This window comes from Neopelma chrysocephalum, unplaced genomic scaffold (assembly GCF_003984885.1).
Source record: "Neopelma chrysocephalum unplaced genomic scaffold, ASM398488v2 Primary Assembly neopelma1_42, whole genome shotgun sequence".
Taxonomy (NCBI): domain Eukaryota; kingdom Metazoa; phylum Chordata; class Aves; order Passeriformes; family Pipridae; genus Neopelma; species Neopelma chrysocephalum.
Window position 1 is genome coordinate 5961476 of NW_020897700.1, and position 16836 is coordinate 5978311.

At 35.1% G+C, this 16836-nt stretch overlaps 2 protein-coding genes across 27 annotated transcripts in view; one reads left to right on the forward strand and one right to left on the reverse strand.

Annotated features, from left to right (window-relative positions):
- The window catches only part of FGL1 (fibrinogen like 1), a 42717-nt gene extending 41255 nt beyond the window's left edge, over positions 1 to 1462 (reverse strand). Inside the window, exon 1 of the mRNA XM_027676528.1 lies at positions 1453 to 1462. The gene's annotated coding sequence lies outside the window, so the exon portion shown is untranslated. The remainder of the gene's footprint in view (positions 1 to 1452) is intronic.
- Positions 1 to 16836, forward strand: part of PCM1 (pericentriolar material 1) — a 41208-nt gene that overhangs the window by 9851 nt on the left and 14521 nt on the right. For 14 of the 26 annotated variants that reach the window (XM_027676503.1, XM_027676481.1, XM_027676489.1 and 11 more), the window contains 18 exons: positions 778 to 955; positions 3210 to 3319; positions 3732 to 3948; positions 5165 to 5363; positions 5647 to 5826; positions 6546 to 6703; positions 6917 to 7131; positions 8678 to 8829; positions 8911 to 9040; positions 9718 to 9846; positions 10283 to 10473; positions 11016 to 11213; positions 12109 to 12331; positions 12459 to 12604; positions 13559 to 13749; positions 14876 to 15059; positions 15711 to 16069; positions 16584 to 16742. In XM_027676503.1, the coding sequence (XP_027532304.1) occupies positions 778 to 955; positions 3210 to 3319; positions 3732 to 3948; positions 5165 to 5363; positions 5647 to 5826; positions 6546 to 6703; positions 6917 to 7131; positions 8678 to 8829; positions 8911 to 9040; positions 9718 to 9846; positions 10283 to 10473; positions 11016 to 11213; positions 12109 to 12331; positions 12459 to 12604; positions 13559 to 13749; positions 14876 to 15059; positions 15711 to 16069; positions 16584 to 16742 (3319 nt within the window). The remainder of the gene's footprint in view (positions 1 to 777; positions 956 to 3209; positions 3320 to 3731; positions 3949 to 5164; positions 5364 to 5646; positions 5827 to 6545; positions 6704 to 6916; positions 7132 to 8677; positions 8830 to 8910; positions 9041 to 9717; positions 9847 to 10282; positions 10474 to 11015; positions 11214 to 12108; positions 12332 to 12458; positions 12605 to 13558; positions 13750 to 14875; positions 15060 to 15710; positions 16070 to 16583; positions 16743 to 16836) is intronic. The other 12 variants (XM_027676486.1, XM_027676497.1, XM_027676509.1 and 9 more) reach the window with 3 other exon arrangements.

Consider the following 16836-nt stretch of genomic DNA (forward strand, 5'->3'; position numbering starts at 1 on the left):
TCATCTGCATAGTGCAATAATCCAGCTTCGAACAGGATCAGGATCTTAACTGGATGCCTCATTATTAAAATAGTTAATTAAAATACTTCATTGGCTGGCAATCCTTGAGTAACAGTTTTGATGCAAATCTTCAGCTCTTAATTAGGATAGGATGAGGAAAATAACTTGAGTTCTAGTATATTTTAACTGCTCAGCATGCTTCTGTTGTTTCAAATCTGTTTTCCATGTGTTTGAAAACGTAACACAAGTTTTTGTTTTGCAATTGGTTTACATAAATCTGGTCTGTTCTAGTATCAATGCTATAAATACAGCATACAAAGCTAAACACATAGGTTAGAGAAGAGTAACTGCCTAAAAGATTCTGCTGAAAATTTAGAGATTTTAGGCCAGTGAATCAGTTGAGATCTTTTATGTAGTTCCATGGTACAATGTCTTATCTTGCGTACCTTTACCAGTCTTATAGGTTAACACCCTCTTATATGATTTAAAAGTCAGAGGGATGTCTTTGGGACATTAGGTCAGCTGACTGGATTTCTAAAGAAAACTTAAACCCCCAGGAGTGATAAGCATGTGTTGGTTGTACAGGCTTCTCCTTATTGGATGTCTAAAATTTTTTAAATATAAAGGTCCACTGAAAGGTGAAACTGTTTAATTTTCACCTTTTTACACAAACTAGCTGTTTTTTCCTATGCAAGTCGTGCTTGTTTTGACACTTCTATTACTCTTACTCAACAAATAAAGTGTCGTGGTTATGGTAATGTTCCTCTCTATTTGCAGGCCAGAGATCCTCAACAGGAAGCTAAAGAGGAGTTGGAGAACTTGAAAAAGCAGCATGATTTATTGAAAAGGATGCTACAACAGCAGGAGCAGTTGAAGGCTCTTCAAGGGAGACAGGCAGCTCTTCTTGCTTTGCAGCATAAAGCAGAGCAAGCCATTGCTGTCCTGGATGATTCTGGTATGTGGAATTCTGATGTCTTTAATATCATGTTCTCATGACTAAATGATTAAAGCTGGAGTTGTGGAATAAACACTAAAAAAGTCTTTTTATAATACACTTTTTAAAAATTTTACTGGGAGGCTTCTATTTCTGAAAATAATTGACAATGTAACATTGTAAAATGATGTGTCATTTAAAAAACACACAGCTGATTACTCTGGTTTACTGTAAAATCCTAAAATTGTGAGGTTTTTCTCCCAAGAATTGACTGCCACCAATACCAGATTAGAAGCCTGCCACTTGTCTCCATCGTTGTGCTAGGGCTTTGAAGAAAAGTATTGGAGTGGGGGGTAAAATGTGTCTCTCTACATCCTTCTGTCTATAGGCAGTTAGTAGTTTGAGGTTTAATTTGCTTTTTGTAGCTTGACAGTTTAATAGCCATTAGTAGACTAATGGTTAATTTGATAAAAGAAAGGAGAGAGTTGCTAAAGCAGTCGCATAAGTAAACGTGAAACTAGAACTCTGAAATTATACGGCATGTAAATTGAGAGCATGATTCTGATAATAAAGCACCATCATTGTTATAATCTTTAGTTTAAAAGCATTCTACTAATTTGTTTTCATATATTCCCAGTTTTTCAAAGTTATCTTTGGGACAGAGGTGACTTCTTGATATCTGTTTAGAGGTTGTCAGCAGAGTTGTTTTCTGAAAGGCTCAGTCTTAAAAGGAAGACAGTTGTTCTTGTTTTGTGCACTGTTGGTACGTGAATTTTCATTTGTTGGAAACTTGTCCTGGCCCCCCCAACCCCTCCCAAAATCCTGTTTGTTTTTCTTTTGACATGGGCTACAGTTATGTGTGCTGTTATAGGGAATGACAATTTTGCACTGAGCAAGTTCAGATTTGGTCTGCGTTAGTGTTCCATGATTCTTCCCTATAAGAGATGCCGTTAGGCTTGATTAGAGGGTATATGGGATAGTAGTTCTTGCTGCAGTTAATTTTTGTATTTAAAATATCTTCATTCGTACAAATAAGGCATTGGTTTCTACACTTTTTTGTAAAAGTCTCCTTTTAAGGTTCCTTGTTCTGATGAGCTCCTCTTCCTGTTTTGCTGTTCTTGATTGGATGGATTATAGGAAATAAGGTGTAACTAGGGTGGAGAGATTTTAGAAAGCTACCACAAGAACAAGAGAAGCAAGTGTCTTTGAAAGATGTTTCCTTGTTTCCTAAATGGTTTTTGGAAGTTACTGTTCTCCTATCTGCAGTAGTAGAGCTGTAATGGAATCTGCTTTCTGTGCTTTCCTGCAATACACAAAGCTCTGTCTTGAGGAGTGGGTAGAAAAAGGCTTGCTTGTGATAAATTAGAACAACTTTTTTTTTTTTTTAAATTCTGTGATGAAGGGTTTTTTTTTGTTTGTTTGTTTCACACTTCTATTGTATCACTCTTAATAACAGTTTCTTACTGCTGTTTGTGTCAACTGACTTAAAAATGCAGCATGTGCCAGACCTATAGGGTAGGAAATGTTAAGATTCAAATTCAACTTAGGGCAAAGTAAACGTTTTAGCTCTGAAAACAGTGAAACTTTATTGTGCATGTAATGAAGTCATGATCTGGGGGGAAAATAAATAATATTTGTGTTTTATTTTTCTTACGAACTGTTGGTTCATACTTGGGGAAAAAGCAAGAGTTATTTTGGTCTATCAACTGCCACTTCGATATCTTAGTAGTATTTGAATATGAACTTTCACGTGGGAAAAAAAAACACTTTCTTTTAAATGTATTCCTCTCATAAAGCTTTTTGAAAGACGGGCCCCAAGACTCTGTTTGCAGCTGTAAAGATTACAACTTATACCAGTGTGAAAGCTTGGTGTCTATAAATTTATTATTTTAAGGAAATGAAAACTTCATGTACTGTTCTTAGTTTAGCTATACTAAATGATTTCTAAATTTTTTTACTAACAAAATGTTTCTATTAGCCCTAGAAGCTTGGTTGATTTCATTTTGCTCTGACCTTTTTAGCAAAACATGGAACAAGCTTAACAAGTCCTTTTGTACGGTCCTTCAGAAAGCAACTCTGAGTTGTCGTGTTAGTATTTCCGTAATGGAAGTAATCTTTCAACAATAAAGCTGCTGGAAAGGACACAGCATTAAAAATATGTGCTGTATTTTTAGACTTCAATATATTAATGTTAAACCACAGATTTTCATCAAAAAGCCTTTATTTCGTTGCTGTGGAAAAGTATTTACATTTCCCCCTCTTTCTGTATGCCCAGTTGTAACAGAGACTACAGGTAGTGTTTCAGGAGTAAGCCTTACATCAGAACTGAATGAAGAATTGAATGACTTAATTCAGCGCTTTCACAACCAACTTCACGATTCTCAGGTCAGTCCTTAGACTGCACTGTATCAGTTTTGCCATTATCAGTTCTTCTTAACCTTTTTAATAGTGCAGTTAACTGTGTCTTGCTCGTTTCTCTGCATTCGCTAGTGAAGCAGAGTTCCCCCAAACTTGAAAAATCAGCATCTTTGTATTCTTTAGGGTTATTAGTTGACTGAGCTATGCTTTGTCTCGCAGGTTTCTGTGGAAGTCCAGAGAAGTATTTTCTATATTGCAGTAAAATTATTAACTCAGTATATACCTGATATATCATTAAAGTGTTTTCAATATATTTCCTTTTATGATGTTCTTTGTTTTGGTGTTGAGTCCAGCAAGCCCATAAGAGGGCTTTTTGTTTCTTAGAATTTATTTACCTTTTTTCATAGTACTGTGAATAAAATGAAGTTACTCTTTTTAGACACAATCTGTGCCAGATAATAGAAGGCAAGCAGAAAGTCTTTCACTTACCAGAGAGATTTCACAAAGCAGAAACTCTTCGGTGTCTGAACACCAGTCAGATGAGAAGGCACAGCTTTTTAACAAGATGCGAATGTTGCAGGGTAAAAAGCAAAAAATGGACAAACTGTTGGGAGAACTTCATACTCTTCGTGACCAACATCTAAATAACTCCTCCTGTAAGTAAATATAGGCAGAATTTTGAAAAAATACAACCTTTTTAATGTGCGTATTTGTAACATGGTCTTTCAGCTTGCAGTTGGTTAATGAAGTGCAGGTGATAGAGTTGTGCTGGGGCAATATTAATGTAAATGTTTTTTAATGCTGTATAAGTTTCTGTCTTAATGAAGAACTCTACAACTGATGATGAGTGTCTTCTCTACTGGCACTTTGGTTTATAACATCAAAGTTGACTAATGTGAGGATGTGATGATAGGGTTTTTTTTCTTCAAGGCTTGTCTGTAACATGTCTGGCTTGTGGAGACTACCATATGAACTTGAACTTCCTGTATTTTTGTCACAGTACATCTGCATTAATTTTCTCAGCATTTCATATGTTAGTACTTCTACAGCATTATGGGGTTTGCTTGTCCACTGTCAAAAGGCTTTCTCCTGTACTAGTTGCAAGGAGTTTAATCATAGGCCATTCCAGAGGACGTTAACTGTCTGAATGGACAAGGGTTTGGACCTTTTCTTTAGATGCCTATGTCCTCTCCTTAGTGTCTTGATGTGGGGCTACTTGCTGCTCTCACTTTCTATTTCTGGAAATGCATCTGTACTGGTGAGGTTTATGCTGTAGCTGGAAACTTTCTAAAGGGGTGACCACAGTGTGTTGTGGTTAACATTAAGAAATGAGGCATTGGAAGCCTGCACCTGAAGGACTACGTGCTGATTTAATAGTTACGCTACTATACCCCCATTTTTCTGCACATAATTAATGCATGTAATGTACTTGGGTATGATTTCGTATAGCTGGGAGAAGCAAACATCATGTTTATGTTCCACAGCATGTGGACAAAAGAGCTTAGTAGAGGTGAAAAAATTGCTAGGGTTTTTCTTTTTATCAACTTTGAAATGTTAATTTAAAAAAAAAAAAGAGCAATTCAGCTTTAAATAAACCCTTAAAAGAATGCCTTGGGCAGGTTCACAGCATGAGAGCTTTCACTTATGACATTTGATAAAGCTAAAAAGACTAACTGAAATCTTGTTTGCAACAGATACCTTATTACTCCTTGCCTATTGACATTGCATGCCATGAAACTTAAGAAGAAAGCTTTAATCTTTCTAATAAAAGTTATTAACTGCTGTTTTATATGTTGGTAATATTTTCCGTAGTTATTTTAATATAATTCAGTTAAGCAAATTGTTCATGTGAACTGTATTTCTTTCCTGTAGTTTTTCCTGCTTCAGGTTCTCCTCAAAGGAGTATTGATCAAAGAAGTACAACTTCAGCTGCTTCTGGTCCTGTAGGCATAGTAACTGTTGTCAATGGAGAACCAAATAGCCTGGCATCTGCTCCCTATCCTCCTGATTCCCTGGTTTCTCAAAATGAGAGTGAAGAGGATGACAATCTAAATCCAACAGAAAAGCTTCAGTAAAAGTTCTTTAATTTCTTTTCATAATGTGCATTAGTGATTTTGAGTAATTTGTTACTTTACCATTTCCATATTTTAATCTACTTAATTTAGTACTACAAACTCTTTAGTAAGTGGTCTTAGACAATCAAATGAGTTCAGATCTTCAAAGAGAAGGGTATTACAGCTAGGAAACTGGCAGCAAACTTTAAGAACTTTAAATTGTATGTGCACTTTTTAACTCTACATAGATTCAATTAATACGACAAAGCATATAAAATATTCTCTTTTTTTTCCCCTCAGGAAGCTAAATGAGGTTCGTAAGAGGCTGAATGAGTTACGTGAGTTAGTTCACTACTATGAGCAAACATCTGATATGATGACAGATGCTGTAAATGAAAACACTAAGGAGGAGGAAGAAACAGAAGAATCAGAAAGTGATTCAGAACATGAGGATCCACAGCCTGTTACAAATATTAGGTCGTTGTATTTTTTGTCATCCTAAATCTTTGTAGCTGAGTTGTTGCTTCAAGAAACCTGCAGTACATTATTTCAGTCAACCAGAAATAACTTAAATCTGTGCTTACATTAAATTGCCAATTTTTAAAATGAAGTAGCTGTGTTACACAGATGTTTAATAATCATCTTGTCCTGGGTAGCTTATTTTTGTAGATCAGAGTTAACATTTAGAAAATCACTTCAATAAGAGACTTCAAAAATCTGTAATTCCTTTGGGTTTAAGCATGGAATTTTTTGTATGGAATTCCACTAGAAGGTTACAGTCCTAGACTAGGGAATTGGAGTAAAAACAAACTTCAGTTTACAGAGGTATTTACAGCTATGGTCTAACAAGGCAACGGAGTGCATCAAGGATCTTCACTGTGCAGAAAGGAATACTCATTTAGCTATGAATCATATAAAGCTTTTATAATACAGACATGGAGCTGAAGGTCTCTTGTGTTGTTGTAGTTCTACCAGGGAATAATTTATAGCTGCTTCTAATTATTTAAAAAAAAATAATCTGTTGGAGAGATGAACATTGAAAAATTCCAAATGTCTGGACTGATTTTATATGGGGTTGTGCTTTTTTATTTTAATGGTCAGGACACATTCCTATAAAAGCTAGGTAAAAAAAGGCTGAAGTAAAATTGTATCCATATCAGTTCTTAAAAAGTTAACATGAGTAACTTATTTTACCCTAGAAACCCTCAAGGAATCAGTAGTTGGAGTGAAATAAATAGCAACTCAAATGTACAGTGTGGAACTAATAACAGAGATGGAAGACATCTTAATACAGACTGTGAAATAAACAACCGATCTGCTGCTAATATAAGGACTCTAAAGATGTCTTCTGCTCTAGGTATGTTGTAAAACCTTCTGTTAATTTTACATCTTAGTGCAAATAAAGTCGATGGCTGCACAGAATTTGGGAGAACCTTGTTTGATGAGCAAAATGTTCAAGAGTCTAATCATTAAGCTGATATTTTTCTAACATCCAGTAGTTTCAGTGGGCTTCAGAGGTTCAATAATGTGTCTTTGGTACTGTTTTGTTTCCTCCTCTCCCTGCTTCTAGACTGTCGTAATAGGGAGAATGACAAAGACCTTGATTTACCCCAAGGTGAAGATGATGAAGTGGAAGAAGACAGAGTTAGTGAAGATTCTGTGTCTAGTCACAGAAGCAGCCTGGGTGACGCTGCTGGAGACGCTGAGTTTGAGCAGAAGATCAATAGGCTTATAGCTGCAAAACAGAAACTTAGACGGTTACAAAACCTTGCTGCTATGGTGCAGGTATTTTATAAATATAAACTTGTGCACAAAAATGTAGCATTCATTATTTCATGTAATGTATAACTTCTAATAGGGAAAAATGCTTAATGTAACATTTAACATGCTTATTTTTAGGATGGGGAGAAGAGATACTGTTTAATTCTTCTGAACTTAAGCATGGTACTTCTGAAGTTCAAATTTGGAATTTTCTTGAGGGATGCTAACCTAAGGATGGCCTTAATATTTAACCTTAGCACTGGGTTACAAAATATGAAACAAGAAGTCTGAGATTTTAAAAAATAATTTTGGTCTGCATTTTTAAGATGATAGTGAATATTCAGCAGGTTTAGGTTTTTGAACTGTAGGTTTTATGGCATTGTTCAATCAGTGAAGAAAAATGTTTTTCATTAAAATCTTTGGATGTTGCAACATGTTGGAGTTGGGGTGTTTTGGCTGGGGGCAGTGTTTTTTGTTTATTTTGGAGTTTTGAGGGCCAATTATGAATTGGAAGTGTTTTTAATTTAGAATATCTCATGCTAATTTTTAAAAAATAAAAGTGCAGTTTCACAGATATTATGTCCCTCCAGAATGCTCATATTTGAGCACCATCTACTGTAACATCTGCATACTGAGTACATGTAGGTGTATCAGAAATGTAAAAGCTTTATGTGAGAATTTTAAAATCAATCTCAGAACGCACGTTTTACAATAGCAACAGTATAAACGCAATTTTGTTATTTCAAGATTTTACTCCTATCAAAAATTTCTCAGTATCTGAGAAATTATATCATCACCATAGGGATGTTAACTGTACAGTGGTATAAACTGGAATTAGAGATGATACAACAGGTTCCTTAATAACCTAATTAGTGGCACGTGTTCAGTCTTTCCTTCATAAAGATTTTTTATCTGTATGTGCTCAGCAAAGATACTGTAGGTCTGTGAGCTGTGACATACTTGGTCACTGATGATGATCTCTCCTGTTCAACACAGTCTGTATTAAGAATTATCATGTTGGAAAACAAAAGCAGCAGTGGCTACAGCTTTCATATTTTCAATTTGAGGACTGAAAGTAGAGAAATAACAAAAAGAAAAGAGTAGAGAACCATCTAGAAGACTTTCTCTAAAATATTTTAGATTTAATTTTCAGGAGTAGTTTTGTTATTTTAAGTTGTTAATAGTAATATTTAATTTATGACTGCAGTAATTAAGCAGATTTGTTCACCTTAGTCTCCTGCTCCTCTTTGCCTCCCCCTTTCTTTCTTGATATGCTTGTGTGTTTCTGCCCACTGAGTCATAAGCAAATGGTTTATGCATCCAGAATGAGACAAATTATCTTGCATTTATAGTGGAAGTTTCAGTAGTGTGAGCTTTATTGCTTTAAATTTTCTCATTAATTTAGCATAAAGTCATGATGCCATGGTGATAACTTCTCAATTCATGATTTGAATTAAAAGTAAAGCTATTCAGACTACTTGGTTTTAAAAAAATCAGTTTGACAAATTAAACTAGTTACATTTTGTGTCAACTTGAAAATAGTCCAACTGCCTTTCTGACATTATTTCAGGATGATGATTCAGAAGCTCAAGGAACAATTGCAAATGCATCTAATATTGGTGACTTGTTGGGTGAGATGGAAGAGACAAAGCAACAACCAAACAATGTCCGACCTAGTACCAACAAGTTAAAAAAAGATGTACGGCTAAATGAAAAAGCAAGGTAAACCTTTGTCAAAGGATGGTAGAGTCATGCTTTAGGCAACATTTTGCTGAGTAACATGTGGGTAACTTATTTATACAGAGAGAAGTTTTATGAAGCTAAACTTCAGCAGCAGCAACGGGAGCTTAAGCAGCTACAAGAAGAAAGAAGAAAACTAATTGAAATTCAAGAAAAAATTCAAGTGTTACAGAAAGCTTGTCCTGACCTTCAAGTAGGTAGAATGTATTTCTTTGCTTTCTTAAGGTGTTGAGCAACAAAAAATAGAATATCTTACAGGTCGTTTTTCTCTATAAAAATTTGAAAAAACTTAAAATTGGTAATACTTGTATACTGTAAGCAGGTGGACTTTTAAACCCAGAGAAGAGTTCTGCTTATGTCATTCACTTTTCTTGCTCAGTGATTGCTGTATCAAGCTCTTAGTTTCACTGTAGTTTGTCCTCAAAAGCCTTGATGTAATCTTCAAAGGTAGAGAACCTATTTTATTTTTAGCCTGAAATTTGTCTGTCCATACCTGCCGCTCACTGCTGCTTCACTTCTCTTAGTAATCATTTGCTGTGATTTCAGAACACTAAGCCTGATCAACACTTTCTTGCATTTAAATTTAACTGCACAGTGCTGTACTGTTTTTCATGCTCCTTGAAGATTAATTTCTTTCTCTGAAGTGAGCAGTAGATTATCAATACCTGTGCAACTAGAGCATTATATAATATTACGTAAATTAAGTTGTTTTGATTCCTAGCTAAGTTCTGAAATAAGTATTTAGACTTGATTCAAAAATCCCTCCCTTTTCCCAGAATACTGATTTTTCTTAACTGTGTTTTATTTTAGCCACAGGTAAGTTTTAGAAAGCTATCATGCTCTATTTTGCCATTTTGCTTTCTCTTCTAGTTGTCAGCTGGCCTGGGTAAGTGCCCAGCAAATAGACAGACTTCACAAGCAACATTGACTCCAGCCATGAATGAGTTTAACACAGCTGGCAAGCCTTTATGTGATCAGTCTGTAACAGTAGGCAATGAGGTATTTCATTCTTGATATTCTGTGACTTAAAAAAGTTCTAGGTGACTTGGACATATTTTTAAGTACTTGGTGTGGGGAGTGGAGTAGTAGCCATTTTAACAAAGCTTGTATAACTTCGTTATTTTGTTTGTGGAAAGAGGGAAATCCTGACCTGAACTGGCAAGACATTTTTCCCTAAATAGAGCAGTTATTGCCAGCTATTAATGTGTAAGCTGAATGAATTTTGAATTTTTACTGTGCACGTTTGATAGTGTATACCATAGACAAGTCATCCATAAAGAAAATGATGGAAGTATTTGAAACCTAGTTTATCTTCAATGCATCTTGCTTCCCTTTTCCCTCCAAAATTGTCTTAAATAATGATCTGGATATTACATACTCTTTCTGAAAATTATAGTACCATTATATTCTAATTCTTCCATTTTACTTCAAAAAGTTATGGTCTGAGATGAGAAGACATGAGATTTTAAGAGAAGAATTGCGACAGAGAAGAAAGCAACTTGAAGCTTTAATGGCTGAAGATCAGAGGAGGAGAGAGCTCGCAGAAACAATATCTACTGTAGCTGCATCTGTTAAAAGTGAAGGATCAGAAGCTCAGTGTACTCCACAGCAGAATAAGACAGAAAAGTAAGAGCAAAAGTCACTCTGTGTTAAGCATTGAGTGCTTCTGTTTAGTGAGATGTCAACGTTGGGGCCATTTCCTGTGTTCGTCTGAGCACTGAATATGATGATATAGCAGAGCAGTAAATTAATTTCTTGATTTCTGAAAGTGACTGTTAGTTGGCAACTTGCCAGTTTTGTGGGGTTTTCCAGCATATTTAATCTCTCCTGTTGTATAAGTGGGTAAAAGTTACCTAAGAAGAAGAAAATGAATGGAAAATGCCAAATGATCAGAATAATTGTTCTTCATCTCTGCCCCATTTATAATAAAGTAGTATTTTTCCAAGACAGTAAGTAATTTCATGTAACTGTCCCAGTATTAGAAGAATACAAGTTTAATTTTGCATTGGTGAGATAATGTTTTAATGCGTTTTGGTGCAGCTTCATTAATTACAGATAGACAGACGTAATTGTCAACAGATTGTTTTAATAATGTGTCATAAACTTAAAAAAAAAATACTTCTTTCCAAACATCCCTGTTCTCTCCTCGCCCCTGCAATGTTCACTAGGACAATGGCTACCTGGGGAGGTTCTACTCAGTGTGCACTAGAGGAAGAGAATGGAGATGAAGACGGTTATGTCTCTGATGGAGTTGGTCAGGCAGAAGAAGAGGAAGAAGATGCATCAAGTTTGAATGACAGCTTCTCTATTTATCCCAATAACAACATACCAGAAAATGCCTATTTTGTTAAAGAAAACAAGGACAGGTTTGTAGCAATACTTGTTGATCTTATGTTTGTCAGAGTATATTTGAAAGGGGGTAGAAGAAGCATTAGCTACAAGGCATCCTTACACTGGAAGGGGAAACTTCTTTCTGCATGCTAGGGAGGTGTGAGTAGTGGCATTTTCTTGTCTGAGTCTTTGTAGCTGCAATGCATATGACTAATTTGGTTATTTCTTCTGTTTTCAGTCTTATTAAATGTCTGCCATTGAGCTCTCCAGTTGTGTGGCAGAGGCTCCTGATGTTCCTGTGTATTTTTAATCAGCTTAAAAGATAATTGATCTGAAATTTTTGCTGTCGTATAGATCAGTCTCTTTGTAAATAGTAGTTCAGAGAATTAAACTAACTCTGAAATTTTTCCTTTTAAATTGTTGGCTTTTGTAGCTTTGAAAACTTTTTCAAGTCTTGTGAATATTTTTAACTCTTGCTTAGTTTTGTGTGGCTAAATGAAAATGCCATGTTAAAAGTAATCTAAATATCTTCAGATATTCTCTCTGGTTTTGCTACCAAAATAATTTCAGTAGATAGTGACCTTCTAGTCGGGGGCTGGACTTGTTAATGTGCTATGTTAGTGACTTCTGTTCTTACCTGAATTCATATTATATAGTAGTAATGGACAATACTAAAAAAAAATCCAGAAACATCATTAGCGCTTTTTTTTTTTTACAGCGATAGTCGATTGGGGAGATCTCATTTTCTATTCGTTTAGGGTAATGTGGGATTGACAAAATGGCAGGGGTGATTAGCTGTCACACTCAAATGGCTTGTGCCAAGGGACTTGTTGACATACAACTGAAACATAATTTGAATAATGGAAGTATCATTAGAAGTTGTTTGAAATGTTGGATTTTTTCCTCATTCTTCATTTTTTTCCAATCCAGGTGGAAAAACTGCCGTCCTCTTTCAGCAGATGGGAATTACCGTCCAGTGTCTAAGGCCAGGCAACACCAAAACATAAGTATGCGGCGTCAGGAGAACCTTCGGTGGATATCTGAACTTTCTTATGTGGAAGAAAAGGAACAATGGCAAGAGCAGATCAATCAGTTGAAGAAACAGCATGAATTTAGTGTCAGCATTTGTCAAACTTTGATGCAGGATCAGCAGGTAGATATGAAGAGCAGTTGATTTGCTGTTCTTACTTTGCTTTTTTTTTTTTTTCCCCCTAAATCTTTCCTAGCAGTGACTTCTGGTTTTGGTACTTTGGTCACTGTTATGTATTTTCTTTCCACAGACCCTCTCTTGCCTTCTACAGACATTGCTTACAGGCCCATACAGTATGATGCCAAATAATGTTGCATCTTCACAAGTACATCTTATTATGCATCAATTAAACCAGTGTTACACTCAGCTGACTTGGCAGCAGAATAATGTCCAAAGGTTTGTTGACTGTATTAGTGCTTAACTATGGAATTTGAAATGCTTCAGTAACAGGGAACATGGTTATGTGAATAAAAGATTACAAATAATGGTTAAATATGAGACTTTTGAACTTCTAAGTTGATTTCAAGCTTTTGAAATTGTGTGCAACATTTCTGATTGTTTTTTTTTTTTTTCAAAACTGCTTTAACACCTTTGAGCAGGTTCTTTTTGAGTAATCCTCCTTCAAGAGAACCAAAAGTTGGCAGCTCTTCCAAAAATCTTTTATGATAGCTTTATTTGGCTTTTTTGATTTAGGCTGGCTTTCCTTGAATACACTTTGTGTCTGTAGTTTTTGCTGGACTACCTGGCAAGATTCTGGATTCTAATGGTAATAGACAGCAAAAAAGCTTTTTGTCCTTTCTTGGTGTTGTCAGTTAGAATTTATGCTTCTTACGTTTCATTTGGATGTCCTGTTTTTGCCTTCTGAACTTTTTGAAAAAAGTTGTAATAGTCATTTTAATCACTGCATGGAAGTTCAAGCTCTATATCTCTGCTTTGTATTTGGTAAGTGGTATAAAAATGTCCTCTCATACAGTTTTTTGAAGTAATATTAACTTCAGTTCTGCAAATATTTTGTATATTTGGTTGTTTCTGTTGAAATTTCCTTTTCAGCATGCTTATTTCTTTAGAATCTAGTCAATTTTTTGTTGTTCTTGCAATGATGTTTAACCTGTAAACGTAATCACTCCTACAGAGCAGTTGGTTTTAATCCTGTGCCTGTCTGTCACTTGGGCTTAAAGACAAGTTATTTTCTTCTTGAAGTTTTTTTTATTAGCTGAATGGAGCAGTTCTGTACATACATTACATGGTGCAGGTGAAATAATAGGAAGCTCAAATTACTTTAATGTAAATTGAGTGTTTCCTTAGCATTCTTCTTTTTTTCCCAAGTCGTTGTTTTTTCTTGTTTTCAAGGCTGAAACAAATGTTAAATGATCTTATGCGCCAGCAAGAACAACAGTGTCAAGAGAAGCCATCAAGAAAGGAGAGAGGCAGTAGTGCACCACCACCTCCATCTCCTGTTTTCTGTCCATTCAACTTTCCTCCCCAACCTATGAACCTCATCAATGTTCCAGGATTTACTAATTTTTCTTCCTTTGCTCCAGGTGGGTATTACTATAGGGTTGAAAAGTAATATGAATATCAAAAACTTCCATTCCCTCATGTAATTGAAATCTTAGTGTGAACTTACTGAAACTCAGTAAATTTTCCTTTATATTGAGATGATCTTAAGCAGAGATTTAACATTTATTCCTGAGAATTGTATGTTTTTAATTCAGTATGAAAAGCAAGACTTTCTCAATATGAATTTGTTTACAATTGAAAATACCAACTCCATAAAGTTAAGGTTTCAAATGTTTGAAGCATTTACATACCTTCAACAGTCATTTAATAGTGTTCTGACTAAGTGAACCCTCTAATTTCAAAGTGGCACCTGGTAATTATTTCTGTTTTTCTTAGAACTTCCAACACTCATTTTTGTTCTATATACCTGTAAATGGAATGTGTGAACTAATTTTTGTTCCCATCAGAGCTGCAAAGTAACTGTTGACTTGGATACAGTATTCCTAATCTCATTATCAAATCTACTCTTGCTGTTGAATTTGAAGTGGAAAAAAAGTAGGTATTTTACTGTATAATCCAAAGTTGCCAAAACTGTTTAATATATTTCAGTCTTTTCAAGAAGCCAGGAAATAGGCATAGACCTAGACTGTAGATTGCAGATTCTAAAGTCTGTTTTCTAATTTGAGAACATATGTTAAATTATATGGAACTTGCACAGAAGAATAGCTATGTTCAGTTTGCCACTACCATAAGGATTTCGAGCTTAAAATTTAAGTATTTTGAATCTGTGACTTCTTTGGCCCTATAAATACTTGAACCATGGGACTTTTCTTGTAAATTTGACAGTGTTTGAAGTATTCAGGCAGACAGAACTTTGACTTTTTTTGGAACTGTTATTTTTACTTCCACTTATAGGAGCTCATTACTGGGGTTTCTTGAAGGACCTTTACCTCCACTGATGGGATTGTAGTATTCAGTAGTGTTCGAAACCTGCATTTAAGATAAATTCTGATTGTTATGGAGCTTTCAGGAAGAAAACAGTTCTTGCTTTCTTCCACACTGTGTTTTTGCTTCATAATTTTATGTTTCCACACAGTATGTCTCAAATTGGACTTTTTTAACAAATAAATGAGGTAGGATCTTCTGACTCTCTTGTTTACTTTGTAGGTATTAACTATAATCCAGTGTTCCCTTCTGGTTTTGGAGATTTTGCACACAATATTTCCCCACACAGCAGTGATCAGCAGGAGCAACAACATCCTCTAGATAATAATGCTTCTGGTAAAACTGAGTATATGGCATTCCCCAAACCTTTTGAAAGCAGTTCTTCTAATGGAGCAGAAAACCAAAGGTATTTAATGTCAAAGTGCAGTTCTCCTTTAATAATTTTTCCCCCCTTTCTTCTCCCTCTTCTGGAGCTTGTGGGAATTCATCATTTGTTGAGGGAATTTATTGTAATAGGATTATAATACGAACTTTACTTTTGCAGCTTCCAGTTTAATTTTTCTCCTTTTTTTTTAAAAAAAGTGTTCTGCTTTTCTATATATTAATTAGAGTATCACTTCATGCATGTTTTAAAATCAAATATTGTATTGGAGTGGCTTTGTGATGTTTTTTGTAAGTACAGGAAGATTTTGTTTCCATGGGTTTTTTTGAAATTGAGCACTTTGAATAGCTAGAGAATATAATGTCAGTGAATGCCTATTTTTTTGTGCTACTGTTGTTTTAAGAAATATTTTGTCCTATAGTACTATTTGAGCACAGCAGTAGCTGCATAAGTATATTCAGGTTGAAATAAGTGATAGTTGTGAATTTCTATAATTTTCCACTTCAAAGGGTTCTCTAGATTTTTTTTTTCTAATGTTCAGTTGGTGCCTAATTAACAAGGCAGATAACTTGCATTATGGATAAACTATTTGCCTGGTAATACATGCTGTTTCTATCTGAGAGACTAGGTTATGATATATTGAGCTCTGTCTGTCCTTCTTTTTCTTTCTGACAGAAGGAGTCATAGACAACCTGAAGAGGAAATGGAAAAAAGATCAACTTGGCTTAATGATAGCCAGGAAATGAAAAAAGATGATCAGTTTCAGCTGAGAGCAGGTTTTGCAGTTTCAGTACAAAATGTTGCTTCTGGTCACAAAAATCAGTCTGATATGAGCCAGAGAAGAGAGTTCGATGAAGAGTCTTTGGAGAGTTTTAGTAGCATGCCTGATCCAGTAGACCCAACGACTGTGACAAAAACATTTAGGTCTAGAAAAGCATCAGCACAAGCAAGCTTGGCATCAAAAGATAAAACGCCCAAATCAAAGAATAAGAGGAAGAGTTCTTCTCAGCTAAAAGGCAGAATTAAAAATACTGGTAGGTTGTAAAGTAATCTTAAATACTGTTGCAAACTCAGCTTGGATTGTAATCATTACATTCCAGAGTTTGCTCTCTATAATTAGTACCTATAATAATGAAAATAAGTTACTGAAATATGAGTTCATTTTACATAATGTAACTACACAAGGTTTTTTAGTATTTCAGTAAATAGAAAGCATACCTGATTAGAATACCATGATCATGAAAGGATCATGGATGCAGATACATGAAGATCTTAATTGTCTTCATTTTCAAACTGAATGATTTGCTGAAAGATATGCTTCAGTAAAATACTGAATGAGAACAGGGGGACAGCACAAGATGTATAGTAGTATTGTTGCAGTCACTAAGCATTTAGTACTACTGTATGGCTTCAGTGTACAGAGGAAAATTTTTGGCTAGGAAACATCATTGGTGTTTTGCATTTTTAAGAATGGCCATGAACAAATTTTTAAAAGTAACAAAACATTTGTAACCTTTTTTTAAATTTTTTTCCTTTTCCTCCCATTAGGTTATGAAAGTGCAAGTGCTTCTAGTGTGTGTGAACCCTGCAAGAGCACTAAAAGCAGGCAATCTGATGAGGTGGTTCATGCAAAGGTGTTCAGCAAAAGGAATCGGGAACAGCTGGAAAAAATAATTAAATACAGTAGATCTACAGAAATGTCTTCAGGTACTCTTTTCTAAATGTCTAATTGTTTTCTGAACTCTGAGTAAAGGACCTCCATACTTAGTTGCTAGTGTTATTTAATACCTCCATACTTAGT